The 15186-nt window shown below is 43.2% G+C and overlaps 1 protein-coding gene across 1 annotated transcript in view; it reads right to left on the bottom strand.

The window, feature by feature from the left end:
- The window catches only part of CPZ (carboxypeptidase Z), a 33623-nt gene that overhangs the window by 16101 nt on the left and 2336 nt on the right, over positions 1-15186 (bottom strand). The window contains exons 2-6 of the mRNA XM_039728894.1: positions 5748-5771; positions 4460-4834; positions 3394-3606; positions 1172-1368; positions 69-230 (exon numbers count right to left, since the gene is read on the bottom strand). Of these exons, the coding sequence (XP_039584828.1) occupies positions 69-230; positions 1172-1368; positions 3394-3606; positions 4460-4834; positions 5748-5771 (971 nt within the window). The remainder of the gene's footprint in view (positions 1-68; positions 231-1171; positions 1369-3393; positions 3607-4459; positions 4835-5747; positions 5772-15186) is intronic.

The raw sequence follows: 15186 nt of genomic DNA, 5'->3' as shown, positions 1-15186 counted from the left end.
AGCAATCTCAGTCTTAACTCCTGACCTGTTCTGTAGTATAAATGATTTATAAAATGTGTAATTCATACCTTACCCCCCCAGTAGGACTGTGGAATGGGGATGTGGTCCAGACGGGCCCCACGAATCCCAGCTCTTCTGTAAGCCTCAGATGTCAAATCAGGGAAATTTCTGTTCAGGTCCAAGTTCTGAGCTGTCTGTCGTCCGATGACCCATCCATTGTAACCAGCCCCCTGTTTTGTCACACAGAAGCCAATTTCAGAGTAGCTCCCTGTCTCAAAATAGCACTTTTTGGAAACTGATTAATCAAAGGGAAGTTTTAAAAGAAGTAAAGTGAAAATGTCTGTACTGTTAAAAAACCCACGCTTAGTAATTAATCACATTTTGTCCCCATGAATATTAATGCACTAACTAGCATTCAGGAAGTGTTTCACTCACCAGTGATGTGACTCATGAGAGGAACACAGGAGCCTCTTGCTCAGAGCAGCATGCAGAGTGGGTTAGAGGAGAAAAAGAAAATACAGCTGATGTCCCAATACAGGATGAGACAGAGTGCAATAACCCCGGACTCATACAATCCATGGAGAGAGCTCACCACATGAGCAAAAACAGAAAAAAAAGGTCTAGTTTCATGCTAGTGATGGTAGAGAAAACAGAGTGGGGGAAATAAGAATGTCAGGTAACAAATAACAGAATCTTAGTTTTCACAGGTCTCCATCAGACATGAGCTGATCTCTGAAAACTGCCATCCATTATGAAACTTTGACAGTATGGACAATATTCACATTTCATTATGCCTACAGATTTAAAAGAGGGGGAACATCATCATATTATTAAACTGCATTTCCTTATAAAACAATGTAAGTCATTATAGTGAGTCAGGCATTTTGTTCTAGAACTGATAGCAGAGAGTGCTAAGTGTGTGAAAAAGTAACAGTCATTCCCACATCATCACATGCAGGCAGCAAAACTGACAAATATGGCTCTGATTTCCTCTTAGTTCTGTTCACATCATCTTTGGAAAGCAATGCACTACCAAACCTATCTGGGATTCTGGCAGTCAATTACTAGAGTGTTCCCCTTTCACATGACACTCCCCTCCCAGTTTGTTCTTTCCCATGGAGAATTATAGAAACATGAAGGCCTGAACATCCCTTTATAATAAAATTTTTACCTCTTCTGCAGCCAGTTCATACCCATCAGGATTGAGTGAGGGCAGGAGATGGATTCTGGTGTTGTTGATCAAGGTCTGGACGCGAGGGTTCCCAAGAAGATATTCTGAACACAGATACTGTGCGAGGTATATCAGCAGTTCCTTCCCCACAACTTCATTTCCGTGCATGTTGCCAATGTACTTAAATTCTGGCTTCACTGTGAAATGTAAAATAATGAGATGCTTTAATTTGATTGTACCTGAGTGGCTTCCAAAATCAGACTAATCCAAGTTGCTTACTGATGAGTCAAAGTTTTATTTACACTAAATTCATGCACACGTTCCTGCAAATAGCACAGAGTTCCAGGTGAACTTCTCTCCATCAAACATCAGTTCAGCAACAGTTTAAATAGTGTGAAATAAAGTTAAGTCCAAACTATTAGGATTCCAAACCATAAGAGGTGATTGCTGCTCTGAGCTTTTGCTACTCATCATTAATTGTGAGCAAAGGATGCTGAAAACAAAAACATCAAGCCATGGCTGGGGAGGAACAAAACACAACCCCGGCATTCTGACCTACCCTGGGGGACTTCAATGCCTTATTTTGTCACAGATCCTAAAAACCACCTGCAGATATGTAATATATTACCCACTCATTTAGAAAAGAAGTTGGGTTATGTATAAAAAGGGGCTTTCAGGATAAATAGCCCTGGAATAAGCCTATTAGAAACACATAACTTTGCAATTCCCTGTAGTTATTCTCTCAATTTCCATCCTTCCTTAGAGACTAATGGGAAGTAGAAAATAGATGCACCCTTTCCTGTCTATCCCTTCATCTTTGCCTTTGATCCTGGCCAGCCTTGAGCACTAGACACTGGAGGGAGCCTGGCACAGAGCTATTATGCCCCTTGCTCAGGCTGGCAAAATCTCCAGCTCTGGAGCTATTTTCTACCTCATTTTATGGTGTCCCGAGCAGCATGAAGAAATAGATTTAGAGCAAAATGCTAGGAAATGTGTTAAACTACCATCTTTTGTCATGCCATATCACAGTTTTCATTTAGAAGCCTGATTCATAGGCTTTGTGTTTTCCTGGCAAATGGAGTATAAGCTTAAAAAGACACCTGCAACTTATTATCTTGGAAAAAGAGAGAGAGGGTGATAGGCCAGGAAAATGTAACATAGATCTTTGCCCTGTTAATGACATCTACTGGGACCTGATTAAGTTTAAAGGCACCTCAAAATACCTCTAGACCATGCAGGGCAGCACAGCTGAGAGTAAACAAAGTGACCACCAGTCTTGGCTGTCCTCTCTGAGTCACCTTTTGCTTCGCAGCACAGCACACAGAGGACACAGCAGCCTGACCTGAGACCATAATCTCAATGAAGTATTAGGTCAGATGTAGTTCAGTTCTGCCACACTGCTGAGGCTGTGCTGGTGCTGGAGCTCTTCTGATGAGAAGCAATCTGAGGCTCTCACCAATGGCCATAGCAATCCACCATATCTGGACAAATACAATTTTTGACCTCGGAGATGGTAACTGGAAAACAATACCTAATACTGCCCTAGAAAGTTATCTGCTTTGTGAAGAATTTAAAACAATTAAAAATTTTACTGTTGCTGTCTTAGTGATGAAACTACAAAATAGAGATTTGTAGTGTTCTCCTCTGCAAAAAATTTGTGAGGACTCATATCCTAATGTATATATTAGCATCTATAAATGGCATCTGTTCAGGGGCTATGATAACAGAAATTCCTGTTATCACCAACTGACAGGTATAGTATTGACATGAATCTTTGTTCAGGAGGATTGTTTTCTGTGCTAAATCATCCTTTTTCAGTGTCAATGTCCTTCTCTATCTGAGGCCTTCTCAGAAGATTTATGTATTTCAGGATATGTAGGACAGTGAGGAAGTGGTGGATGATAGGGAGGACAAGTCAGTAAGTGAAATGTATCCTAAATTTGTGCATTGGGCACAAATAAATAACAGTGATATCACTGCAACCAAATACACAGTGATACAAGGAATAGCATTACCAAGATGGTCATGCACAGAGCCCATAACAGTAAGAAATTGCTGCTGGGAATCATCAACTATCACTGCAACTCAGGAACACAAGGGAGGAGAAATGTTTTGGAGTCAATGCTTTTAGAGTTTGAGAGATGTCCCAGTGAAAGGGCCTGGTTTCACTTGGATAATCTGGTCTCCCCTGAAGCAGCCTGATCAGCACTGATAAAACTCACGCAGCTCGTGGTGTCCAGGCTTGGTGGAAAACTCAATCACAAAAAGATCCTTCCCTTCAAAACTGCGGCCTATGCTGTAAGTGGTGGCAATGTGGGAGCACTTCGAGGCAGTCTTCTTCAGCGTGCTCACCATTTGGGAATATGAATGGTGTTTGAACTGAATAAAAGTTGCTGGCAAGTCTGAAGGCAAATCTTCCTCAGCATCTACTTCTCCTGCAATGAAAAATCATAACAGTGTTTAAAACCACAGTGCTTAGAGGATTGTATGAAAACCTGAACTTTTTTTCAAATTATCTTTATAAGCAGAAGAATTATATAAAATAAAGCTGCAATCAAAACATTAAACATATGTAGTACATCCTACACTTTATTGTGACATGTTTTTTTTAAAAATCCTTCCAATGCATATGCACACTAATAAATATTTGTGTAATCTCCAGTTACATTTGACCTTTGGCATGCTAGCTCACTTCAGTAACAAACTGTGCAGATTTTTCCCTTTAAATTTGGTGAATCTTTTTTTTTATGACATTCATCTGTCTTCAGCTATCTGTATCTTTATCCAAACAAAAATCTGTGACAATCATTAATGAGAATATTTTAATGAGCTGTTAAGTTTGACAGGCAGTCACAGATTTATAAATGCACTAAAGTTTCAGTTTTTAAATGAAATATTTCAAATATATAGACAGCTATCACACAGAACAGGAATTATCTAAATGCATCCACATATCTTGCTCTGAGCTGCCTGTCTTGATGCTCTTTTTAAAAGAGGGGAAGAAATGGATACTTCTTGAGCACAGTTTAATTAAGTCTTTAAAATAGGTTGAACAAAATTAATGACACATTACAGGTCTCTACAGAGAAAACAGGCTGAGATGACAAGTGAAGAGGTTTTGTGCCATGGATAAGTCTAGCTGAGTGAGATGAGACACTCCCCATGCAGACAAGGCATGCTAGCAGAGCTTCCTTCCTTCCTTCCTTCCTTCCTTCCTTCCTTCCTTCCTTCCTTCCTTCCTTCCTTCCTTCCTTCCCTACTCCCTCCCTCCCTCCCTCCCTCCCTCACCTCTCAGCTTTGCCAGCGGGTCGAAGCACCCCTCTTCCTCCCCAGCGAAGAAGCGGTCACAGTCTAAGAAGTAGGGCCAGGCCATGTCTATTGCATCAAAGGCAGGGAGGCAATTCTTTTTGAGGTTTTCACAGACGTGCCTGCAGGGCTTTATGACTTTGTCCTTCTCACACTGCGGGGCCAGCACTGAGCAGCCCAGGAGCCTCAGGTCGGGGTTGCATTCCCCCTGGAGCAAGTTGTGCAGCACGCTGATGAGCAGGTACTCAGAGCTGTACTCAATCACTTCTCGAGACTTCTGATCCAGAAAGTTGGGGTACACCATTTGAGTGTAGGCAACATCGGTACAAGAACTCAGGGCAATATCCACGCATTTTGCTACGAAAAGGAGGTGAACATAGGAAAAACAACTTTCTTCACTGATATTCTGAATAGACAAAGAGAACACAACAAATACCATGCCAAATGATCTTATTTCTTTAGCTGTCAGGTAGGCTGGGAATAGTTTGCCAACTGAATTGCATGTTTAAAACCACTTCTAGAAAGATGATGAGAAGCATGTTTGTTTCTGGAAATATAATTTGAGTTTAGAAATTTGACCAGAAAATTACTAAGAGAAAGGTGGGAATTTGCTGGTGAGAAAAACTCAGATTCCTGAAAAAAGTGTATTTGTAATATCACTCTCTCCCCTGTCCTTGAATTGTTATATGGATTCTCTGAGTAGGTGTGAGATCCTATAGGTTTTCTTCTTTAGTGGGGAACGTAGTGCTAAGTTACCTCTTTTCTCTGTTTGACCCCACAAAATTTGTAGAGTTTAATATCTCTGAAACTACAGACCCTCCACAAAGTTTGATTGAAATTGCCCAGAGATGAAAAGTCATTCTGGTGCTTAACTCACAGGTGAGCAGACCCAGAATATGATTACATGTATATTCTCATAAACCCAATACATTTTAATAAATCAGGTTATGAAGTCTTAGGAAAGATAAGTGTTGGCAACACCCTCAACCCACTTAAAAGTGGAAAAGAGTAATAGAAAGACATCTCTTCATAAAATTACTGGCTGTTAAAGTAATGGGTCTACATTTGAGTGTCCTTCTCTCAGTAATGATTCTGCCTGGTAACAAACACTGTTGTCACAGCAGCAAAATACTGCACTGCGTGAAAGAGCACATTTCTCTTGTGAGAGAGCCCACTGTAGCACCCAAATGAGTATGCTTGTCAGGAAACAATGAAGGAATACTTATGGTTTTGAGGTTCTCCAAGAACAGCAAGGAAAGACACTTCATACCTTTCTGTATAGTTTGGCATTGGCCTGTAATAAAGAGGAAAAGAAAAATCATTACAAGGTAGGTATACATGGTTCCTCCTTTGTGATAGGAATTGTCTGATCTGGTATCTGCTGCAGTTCAGACTGAGCCATACCAGCCATTCCAGTTACAAGCACATATTCCCAGCAGGCACATATCACAGAATCACAGAACAGGCTGAGTTGAGAAACCCCATTGCCCCTCATCCACACACATTTAGGTGCCTAGGAAATTTCACTAATCAAAACCTAGGTGTTTTTTAATCTGCTTAGTCTGCAATTCCATATGAGTCCTTCTGTACATATCAAGATGTTTTATCAATCTTCTCTAAAAGATCATTTTGTCCCATATAATGCTGTGGATACCTTTCCTCTAAAGCAATTCAGCCTTTGGTAGATATGAGGGGACTTTATTCCTTCCTCATTCTACTTCATTTTATCTGCAGCAGTTGGGTTTTATCACACTTTTAATAATATCTTAAAGCTAATTATTTCCCTCCCCAACTACTCTCACAGGAAAGCTTTTCCAAAAGATCACTCTTCTAATGGCTAGAAATTGCCTTTTAATTTCCTGTGTAAAAGTATTTGTGGCCAGTTTATATCCATTGTTGTTGTGCCAGCATTGTCCTTTAGCTTAAGTAGCTCTCTGCATTCCCTGGTGCATTCCTTCACACTGTGTTTGCAAAGAGACAACAGATCTCTGCTTTCCGTTTACTAGGTCAAATAAATTATGCTCTCTTGATTTTGGAGCATGGTTTGATGACCCAGGAATTGCCTCTTTTGCTCCTGTAGCCAGTAATTCTATACTGTCCTTCTCCAATATTGGGAACTATAGAAACATATTTCTGCCAAGGTATTGGAGTTGGTTTCAGTGCCTCACAGGAGCTAAATCACTCTGTGCAAGCCTGAACACCACCAGGTTCACCTTTCTCATGATGTACTGGGGATCTCTTCTATTGCTATTTCTTCTTGCTCTCACTGGGGGAACAGGCATCCCAGCTTCTTGCTCGGTAAATTGAGCATTTATCCTCACAAGACCAAATTCATTATATTATCCTTTTTTCCTGCTAAAGAGTTTAAACTTCTACTCCTGGCATATTTGTTTAAACATAATGATCTGCATATGTGTTGCTAATGAGTTGATCATTCTTTAGCCAAAATAAAGTCATTGTAATGAGAACCAAATTAACCCTGGGATTTTATCTTGGAGGGAGACATTTAATTGGAAATCAGTCTAGTTCTATATTATGGATTGTAATTGAGGCACATTACCTCATAAAATAAATGAGGCATCAGAACTAGCAGAAGTAGTCCATCCCCAACACCAACAAGTTGTGTTAAGCAGCAAACTAGAAAAAATTATATCCATACAAATTCCTTTCCCAGCCCAGTACATTACGATAATTGCATTAAATAATACCTGGTTCATCAACACTGATGTATGCATTATAAGATTTCATTGTTCCCCCCAGCTAGGCACAATCCCCTCTGTGAGTGAGTTATTAAGGTCAAGGCATTTCTAAAAAAGCTTCATCTCAGCCAGATACTGCATGCAGTGCTACATCTGGGGATAATCAAGAAATAGCATTTTGTACAATGCCAGCTGGGAGAGAGAAAGAAATGAGCTCTTGTTAGTAAGAGCTCCAGCAATTAATCCTGCTGATAAAATTGGATGTTACTGCCCCTTGAATCTGGATAGTCTTATATACTAACATCATCACACTCACATTTGAGAGACCTTGGACATAAGTCTGGAGTCAGCCAAATGTTCCTTACAGAGGGGAAAATGTAATGTGGAGAGGACTGACTTGAGTTTAGCCACGTCCCAAGGAGAGAGTGACACTATCTTTGTTTATCACCAGGGTCATTAGCAATGAATCCCCTTTGTTATCTTGAGGGGTGGATGAATTGGTTGACACCTATTTTTCCCTCTTCTGAGCAGAAAATTAGTGTATTGTAGCTATTATTTTAGACTAGAGGGTTGTATGTGCTGGGCACAGCTCTTTGTGGGGTATTTGGGGAGTGTGAATGGTCTTTCCACAACTGCTCATATTTCCTCAAAGGTAAGAGGCATTTCCCCCTCTGCTAGTTCCAGGACCAAGCTACAAATGTCCTTTTAGTTTCTTTCTCTGGCATGCAATGATCAAATAATGAAACTGAGGCACACACAGTCTCCCCAAACACTTTTGCTGTGCAGGAGTGCTATTAGCCATCAGTCACTTTGGGGTGTGGCACAGGCCTGTTCTCAGTGGCATCTCAGAATTCTGCTTATTCAGCTGGAGCAAAAAGGTATTCTGGCAACACACTGGAGCAAGCAGAGGAAACCAAAGGGAAAATGCAGCAGGCAGGGTCTGGACATGGTGCTGCCTCTCCCTTCCCACTGGAGCAAGCAGAGGAAACCAAAGGGAAAATGCAGCAGGCAGGGTCTGGACTTGCTCTCTCCCTGCTCCAGCTCCCTGAGCAGCAGCAGACTTGCTGCCTTTAGCAGATGCCTCTTTCTGCCCAGCTGGCCAGAAGGAGAGGCATCAAAAAGCAATGGATAGCTGATGGAAGAGATGTGAAATTCCACTGATTCGCTGTCCCAGGGTTCACCTGAGGACTGGCTCCTTTTGTGAGCAGGAGGAGATGTTAGCATAGGAGAGAGAAAGACAGCTCTGGTTTCAGACTGTGCTACATGTCATCCACACTGATATTTTTACCATATCTATACAGGGAAAGGAAATCTATTAAGCAATATGGCCCGTGATCATTAACAAAGATGCTGACTGAAGAGGATAAATCTATTTTTTAGATGAGGAACCAAATCCATATAAATCTTTTCCATTTTTAACTTAAATGATTCATCCCAGTATGTAATAAGCAGAGGTAATTCTGCAACACCCCTGCTTAGTAGGTAAAGCTTTTCCACTACCTGTGATCCAGGATGCCCCTTACAAACTCAAAGCTACTAAGACTCACTCACTGATTAGCAAAAGCAGCTCCTTGCTGCTGGGTCCTAAACCTGGATCTAAACCTAAATCTATAGCTAAGCTAAAATTAGAGTTAAGCATTACATTTTTGCAGCATACTGTGACATTTTCTCTCTGTCTCTCCTTACTAGAGATATCTATGCAACTTCTTCTGGCCACCTCTCCCCAGCATGCAAGCTGCTGTATGACCCATGTATCAGCCACAGCTCCGTCTTGTAAACACCCAGGACTGAAACAGCTTGAGATTTCAGGTCGTCAGGAGTCAGTACACATAAAATCAAGAGAGAAAAGGTCTGGTTTATACCAAACCTTGCTTTATAGCCAGCCTTAAATGTATGTGTGCTGATGTGGTGTTTTGACTTTCCCAACGTTTCCTAACACCAATGCTTACATATGTTTTGGAGGGTGCAGCTCTGCAGGGGCCAAGGATAATTCTGCAGGATGTGTGCTTACATAAATAAGTGTGGATACACGTAGCTGGGCCAGAGCCTGCCTGCCTGAAGAGCCAGCAGCAGGAAGCTCTCCAAGGCCAGCTCCCAGGCTGCAGCTGTATGGTCTGTTCCTGCAACCTTGTACCACTGGCCTGGGTCTCTGCACATAGAAATCACCAGAAAATCCCCATCCCTGCCCATGACAGCTCATTTTCTCTAAGCCCTGGCAATGCCAGAAGAGTTCAGCCACTCCCTTCCTCATTTTCTTAAGAGAAATGACAGGGGCTGATATACAAAGAGTTTCTCAGGTCTCCCAATTCGCTTGGCAGGCTTCAATTGCTGCTTCTTCTGTGCTTGAAAGAACCTAAAATTTTTCAATATTTTTGTGTAAAGGCTTCCCTGGGTTCAAAGGAAGACAGTGTCACCTCCTCTCAAAGTCCCATCCACCGACAGGTTGGTACAGAGGGACCTTTTTCTTCCTGACCCAGAATAGCCTTTTCAATTTTTTTATATTTATTTTTGTACTCTAACTATTCCACCAGAGCTACAAAAGTCCTTTCAGTAGCACAGCTTCTATTTAAGATTATGGATAAAATAACTTATTGAAGAGGAGAAAAGCCATTTCAAGCTTTCTGAGCTCTCTCTATAAAATACGCTTCTGGTTTTAATTTGCAAAGGCAAGCTTGAAAATCTACAATGCAGCACATACATATTTTACTGCCAAGCTTACATTTTTTCCCCTTGATGATTCAGCACCAAAGGAAGCAAGCTGCTGTGATTAACCCTAACCCAGACAACAGAGCTCAACAGCTACTTCTAGTACCATGGGCTGGCCAGTTGCCTTTTCAAGAGCAAAGCCAACAGGACACTGGTGAGATTGATGATCTGGAATAAGCCCAGGGGCAAGTTTTAAATCTGCAATATCTAAGCCATTCAGTGAGGCAGAGGGGTAGGGGATGTGCTGGTCAGTACAGATCAAAATAAATGAGGTAATTTATATTGTAAAGACCAGCATACTCCCTCCCAGCTTTCTGGGCTTCTTACAAAACTTTTTTAAACTAGAAGAACATATGTATTCATTTTAGCCTGTTTATAGTGAAAGCCCCAACTTTTCCAAAAAAAGCATTTCAGTTCCTTATCACATTCTATTACTCTCCTGGAATGTTTCTCATGTTTCATCAAGTCAGTCTTTCAGTGATATTCTGCCTTTGTCACTAAAGAGACAACACTTAGTATCAGTAGCAAGACACAAAAACTGGAAAAGCACCTTCAAGTGGCAAAACATAACCTTCTGGAGTAGCTCTTAGCTACAGCAAAAGGACAAGGGCAGGATAAGATCCATTATATAACACCTAAATGGATCAGAATCATCAGGAGGAGAGTGTAGGAGGAGTGGAGATGTAAAGGGGACTAGTGGCAGAGTAATGAGAGAGCTGAGTAGCTCAGGCAGGGGGAGAATGGTTGAGCCAAAAGGCTAAAAAAGAAGGCAGCCACACACCCAAGGCACACATGCAGAGGCAGAAGTGGAGAAGGTTCCCAGCCACAGAGAAGAAATTCCAGGAAAACTGGAGGAGAGAGGAGTGCTTGCAATAAGCAGCCACGTGGTTAACTCCATTTTCTGGATACATCAAATGCTTTGTGAGAAGAAGACTGAATAGATGTTATTAACCCTCCAGCAACAGCAGTAACTGCCTGGGGGAGGGATGTGTTTGAAGCAGGCAGAAGCAGTGCCCAAGAGCTCTGTGCAGCCCCCCTTTAACCCTGCTCCTCACTTGAGGAAGCCTGAAAGCACCTGAAAGAGATTAATGCCTCCTCTGCCTTTATTTTGCAGAGCAAGATCACAGCAGGAAGATCCAAGTGAGTGTTCATTTCCTATCACCCTTTTTTCTAACCCACCTGCTGCCTGGCATTCGGTTAAACATCCATTTTTATTGAATTACTGAAGGTGTGCCTACAGCAATGACACTGCAATCAGCTCTTTCAGGATTGTTTCTCTCTCAGGAGTGCTCTGGAGCCAGTCAGAAGGTGCTGCAGCTTTTCCATGGGTGATGTAAAGTCACAACCTGCAGACCACAGGTCAAAATCTGTGCAGATGCACACCAAGACCTGTCACACAGCAAGGGCACAAAGACAGCCTTAGTGGGCACCAGTAATCCTCCCTTGTTTATAGCTGTTCAGATGCAACTTAAACATGTCTGCAGTTGTAGGTGGTGCCTAAAAGAACTGATGAAGAGTATTTCTGTCTGTCTGTCTGTCTGTCTGTCCAACCACTGCCTTGGTGCCTCTGGCAACTCTGGTGTCACCCCAGCTGTATCTCTGGCAGGTGAGCACTGCTCCAAGGAGTCTTTCAGGAGTTGAAAACGCTGAATATAAACATACTTCCCTAAACAAAACCTACTAAATGCCTCTTTTTTGCCTCAGTTGAGATCTTTTCCAAGTTGCAAGGGAAAAATTAACCATTGAGAGAACAAAATGCAACAAAGATAATTAAAAAAAAGTGGGCCAGCAGTTGCCAAATTGGCTGAAGGCTTAGTGAACTTCACTTGTGACAGGGCTGTGCACCAGGATGATCTGGAGGCATATGGAGATCACCTCTCAGGATCTGATCAGTGAAGGAAGAAGAAGAAAAAAGCTCAAATCTGGGGGATGATGGCGTTAGAAAACAGCTGGGGTAAGAAGGTGGAATAGGTCAGAAAATCTCTACAACTATCATCTAAAGGATCAATTTTTTTTTTTTGCCAGGTTGCCTGGCAAAGGATGAAAACACCTATCAGTCAGGTAATCTGGGTCTGTGATGCCCCCACAGCTTTACTTTGTGACCAGGCACTCTTTACAGCTCAGTTCCCATGGTTTAAGGATGCAGTACTCTCCAAGTGCTTTGGCCAACAGCCTACTACAGTTAGAAGATTTCCTTTAAGCAAGCCCAACTCTATTGAATGCCATGGGACAGAGGATCATGTCTGAAAAATTGAGGGCTTTATCTTTTCTGCCACAATTTTTCCAAAACATGTGCCAAAATATCATCCCATCCTCTTTAAACAGTGTATCCATCCACTTAGATCAACTCTGTCTTTTCTTTAGTTTAGAAGTATGAGGACTATTATAATTAACATCACACCTGATTCTTCTGTAAGTAGACTTTTAACCAAATGTGGTACTTTTATGTTTTAAAAGATTGACAGTTAATTTAACAACCCTGACTTAAATCTAGGTCTTAATCTCATACTGTCTCCCAGATAAATGTATCCCATTAAAACCCTAAAAATTGGGTGTCAATTATATCATTGGAGTTACAAGAGTATAAATGAAGGGATGAAAATTTCAGCTTTATTTCTGAAGTGGACAAAGTAACCCCAAGTCCTAAACTCCACTGATCTGTGATAGCTGCATCCACTGGGACAATGTCCAAACAAGATTCAGCAGTTATAAAAACCCTGGGTCATAAAAGCCAAGCAAAGAGACCAGGAGATGGCTCACCAGCCTCAAACATCACACTTACAACATGAGAGATGACTTCTGCATGGACCTCCATGCTCAGCCCTGCATCAGGCAATCATACATGACATTTATCCAGCATTTGGCCCAGGTTTCAGAAGGGGTTGGCTCTCACACGGCATCAGCAGCCCAAAGGGGACCATGGCAGCTGTCAGCCAGCCAGCATCCTCAAACACTGTGACTGTGTGAAGGGAGAGGTACTGTCTAGAAATGTTATAGGGGATCAACCATTAGTGTTATTAAGTCTTGCTAAAAGCCTAGCTGTGACTAAGAGCAGTGGGATTTTGTTCAAGTTTTGACTATGTATGCACACCCCCACATTTTAAAGATGTCTGTACAAGTATTCTGAAGAAAACTTTGCCTTCAGATTAAAATCATGTATAAATAATTTCAGCAGTATAAGGAGACACCTGTGTATTTTATTTTCAATATAAACTTTCCCCTCATAAGTGTCTGTTTCTGATCCCATTTCCCATGTTAAAAGGAGCTGAAGGCCAGTGTTGCTAAAATAACAATTGTGGAGAAATCCTAGAGCCACTGGCAGGAATTCAGCAGAGCTCACATGATTCAGTGATGACAACTGGCTTCACAAAGAGCAGGAATTTCTCATCTTGTGAGTGAGCATGATGTAGATGCTAGTTGTGCATTTTTTTATTTTGACACAACTTGGACACATCCATCTCAGGTCCAGCCAGTGAGATTCCTGCAGCCTGGGCTTTCCCACACATGGCAACAGTCCTGTGGCCACGCTCCATGTCAGCACCTGCCAGTGCCAGCCACAGCAGGATGAGGGACCTCCACACTGGGGCAGGGAGAAGACCCCAGCCCACTGCCAGGTCACTCAGTGCAGTCACAGGAGCACAGGAGCAGCAGCAGCTGGAGGGGTTCTGCTTCTGTTTGTGCACAGGTTTCACTAGGAAACCAGCATAAGAAACACCATAGCAGGTGAACCTTCCTCAAGTCCCATGGACCGGGCCAGTGTGAAGGTCATAACTTTCAAGAAGAAATAACTTTTCCCTTTTTTTGCCTTTTACTTAACAAAAACTGTGGCCCATTGTCGAGTCCAGAGCTGCAAAAAAGAGGGGAAAGGTATAATACCTCTATGTGAACATGCTTTTTCTGTCAGTCTGACAATCAGTGTTACTCAATGTCATAGCTCAGAGAGGAGCCAGTGTCGCAAAATCTGTTCTGGGCTCCAGAATATATACTGTAATTGTCCCCTGCTTCCTGTCCTGGTGGTTTCTCATTCCTCATCTCTCTTCCTTGTACCTCCTCATCTCTCATCTCCAGCTGCTAAGGTCAGAGATCCCCAGGATGGGACAATGTCTGTCTCAGGAGAAAGCCAAAATGATGGAAACATCAAGGTGCTTGGAAGAGGAGGAGACCCACAAGTTGTGCCAACCAGCACTGTGGCTGCTCTTCTACCTCCACAGCTTCAGGTTAAACAGCTCCACTCCTCTGGACTCCTGCCTGGAGAGTAGGAGGCTTCAGGCACCTTCTCCTTCTCTACAACCGCCTGTAGTGAGGTGGGGGTCAGTCTCTTCTCCCAGGTAACAAGGAAAAGGATGAGAGGAAACAGCCTCAGGCTGTTCTAGGGGAGCTTTAGGTTGGATATTAGGAAAGATTTCCTCACATTAAGGTTGTCAATCTTTGTAACAGGCAGCCCAGGGGTGAGTCAGCATCCCTGGAAGGATTTAGAAGATGTGTAGATGTGCCGCCGAGGGATCAGGTTTGGCGCTGAACCCGGCGGTGCTGGGTTCATGGCTGAACTCGAGGATCACAGCGGTCGTTTCCAGCCGCAGCAATTCCACGGTTCCACATGCCAGCCTGTTCCCCTGCCCGAACCGCCCCTCAAGCGCTGGGGCAGGGCTCGGGCGGGCGGCAGGAGGCTCGGGCAGCCCCGCTGGGGCTGAGGCGGGTCGGGCCGGGGCCCGCCGAGCCGTGCGGCCGAGCCGAGGAGCCGCACGGGGGCACCACAGGCGGCGGCGCGGCCGGGCGGGCCCGTGAGGGCCGGGGGTGCGCACCCCCACGGCAACACCCCCGGCCCGGAATGCCCCGGAAAGCGCCCCCTGAGTACAAGGGACAGGAAAGGAAAGGCTTTGTTGCTTTTAACTTCAGTATTAAGGGGGTTTTATTTAAAGGTTTGCCCCATGCTGGAAGTGTTCAAGGCAGCGGGGCTGGAGCAGGCTGACCTCGTTGGAGGTGTCTCTGTTCAAGGCAGGGGGGCTGGAAGGAGATGACATTTAAGGTCCCGTCGGACCCAAACCATTCTATGATTCTATTATGCAGCCTTGACCTGACCCCGGTGGCATCACAATTGCAGAGCTGTCCCCAGCTGCAAGGAAAGTCGCCTATTAAAGATATATCGCTTCAGTCTGCCTCTGTGGGTTTTTAGTTTTGTTGCCAATATTTATAAAGCACTTCATTTAACTAATTACCACTGGACTACATCAGTCAGTAGGAGAGATGCGCAACTTGGATAAAGAGGAGCCTGTTTTATTAGCTCCCTCTGAAAAAATTTGGCCA

Source organism: Passer montanus, unplaced genomic scaffold (assembly GCF_014805655.1).
Source record: "Passer montanus isolate IOZ18808 unplaced genomic scaffold, ASM1480565v1 scaffold67, whole genome shotgun sequence".
In the NCBI taxonomy this organism is placed as follows: Eukaryota; Metazoa; Chordata; class Aves; order Passeriformes; family Passeridae; genus Passer; species Passer montanus.
Note: the sequence above shows the minus strand (reverse complement) of the source record. Positions and strands in the feature narration are given on the sequence as shown.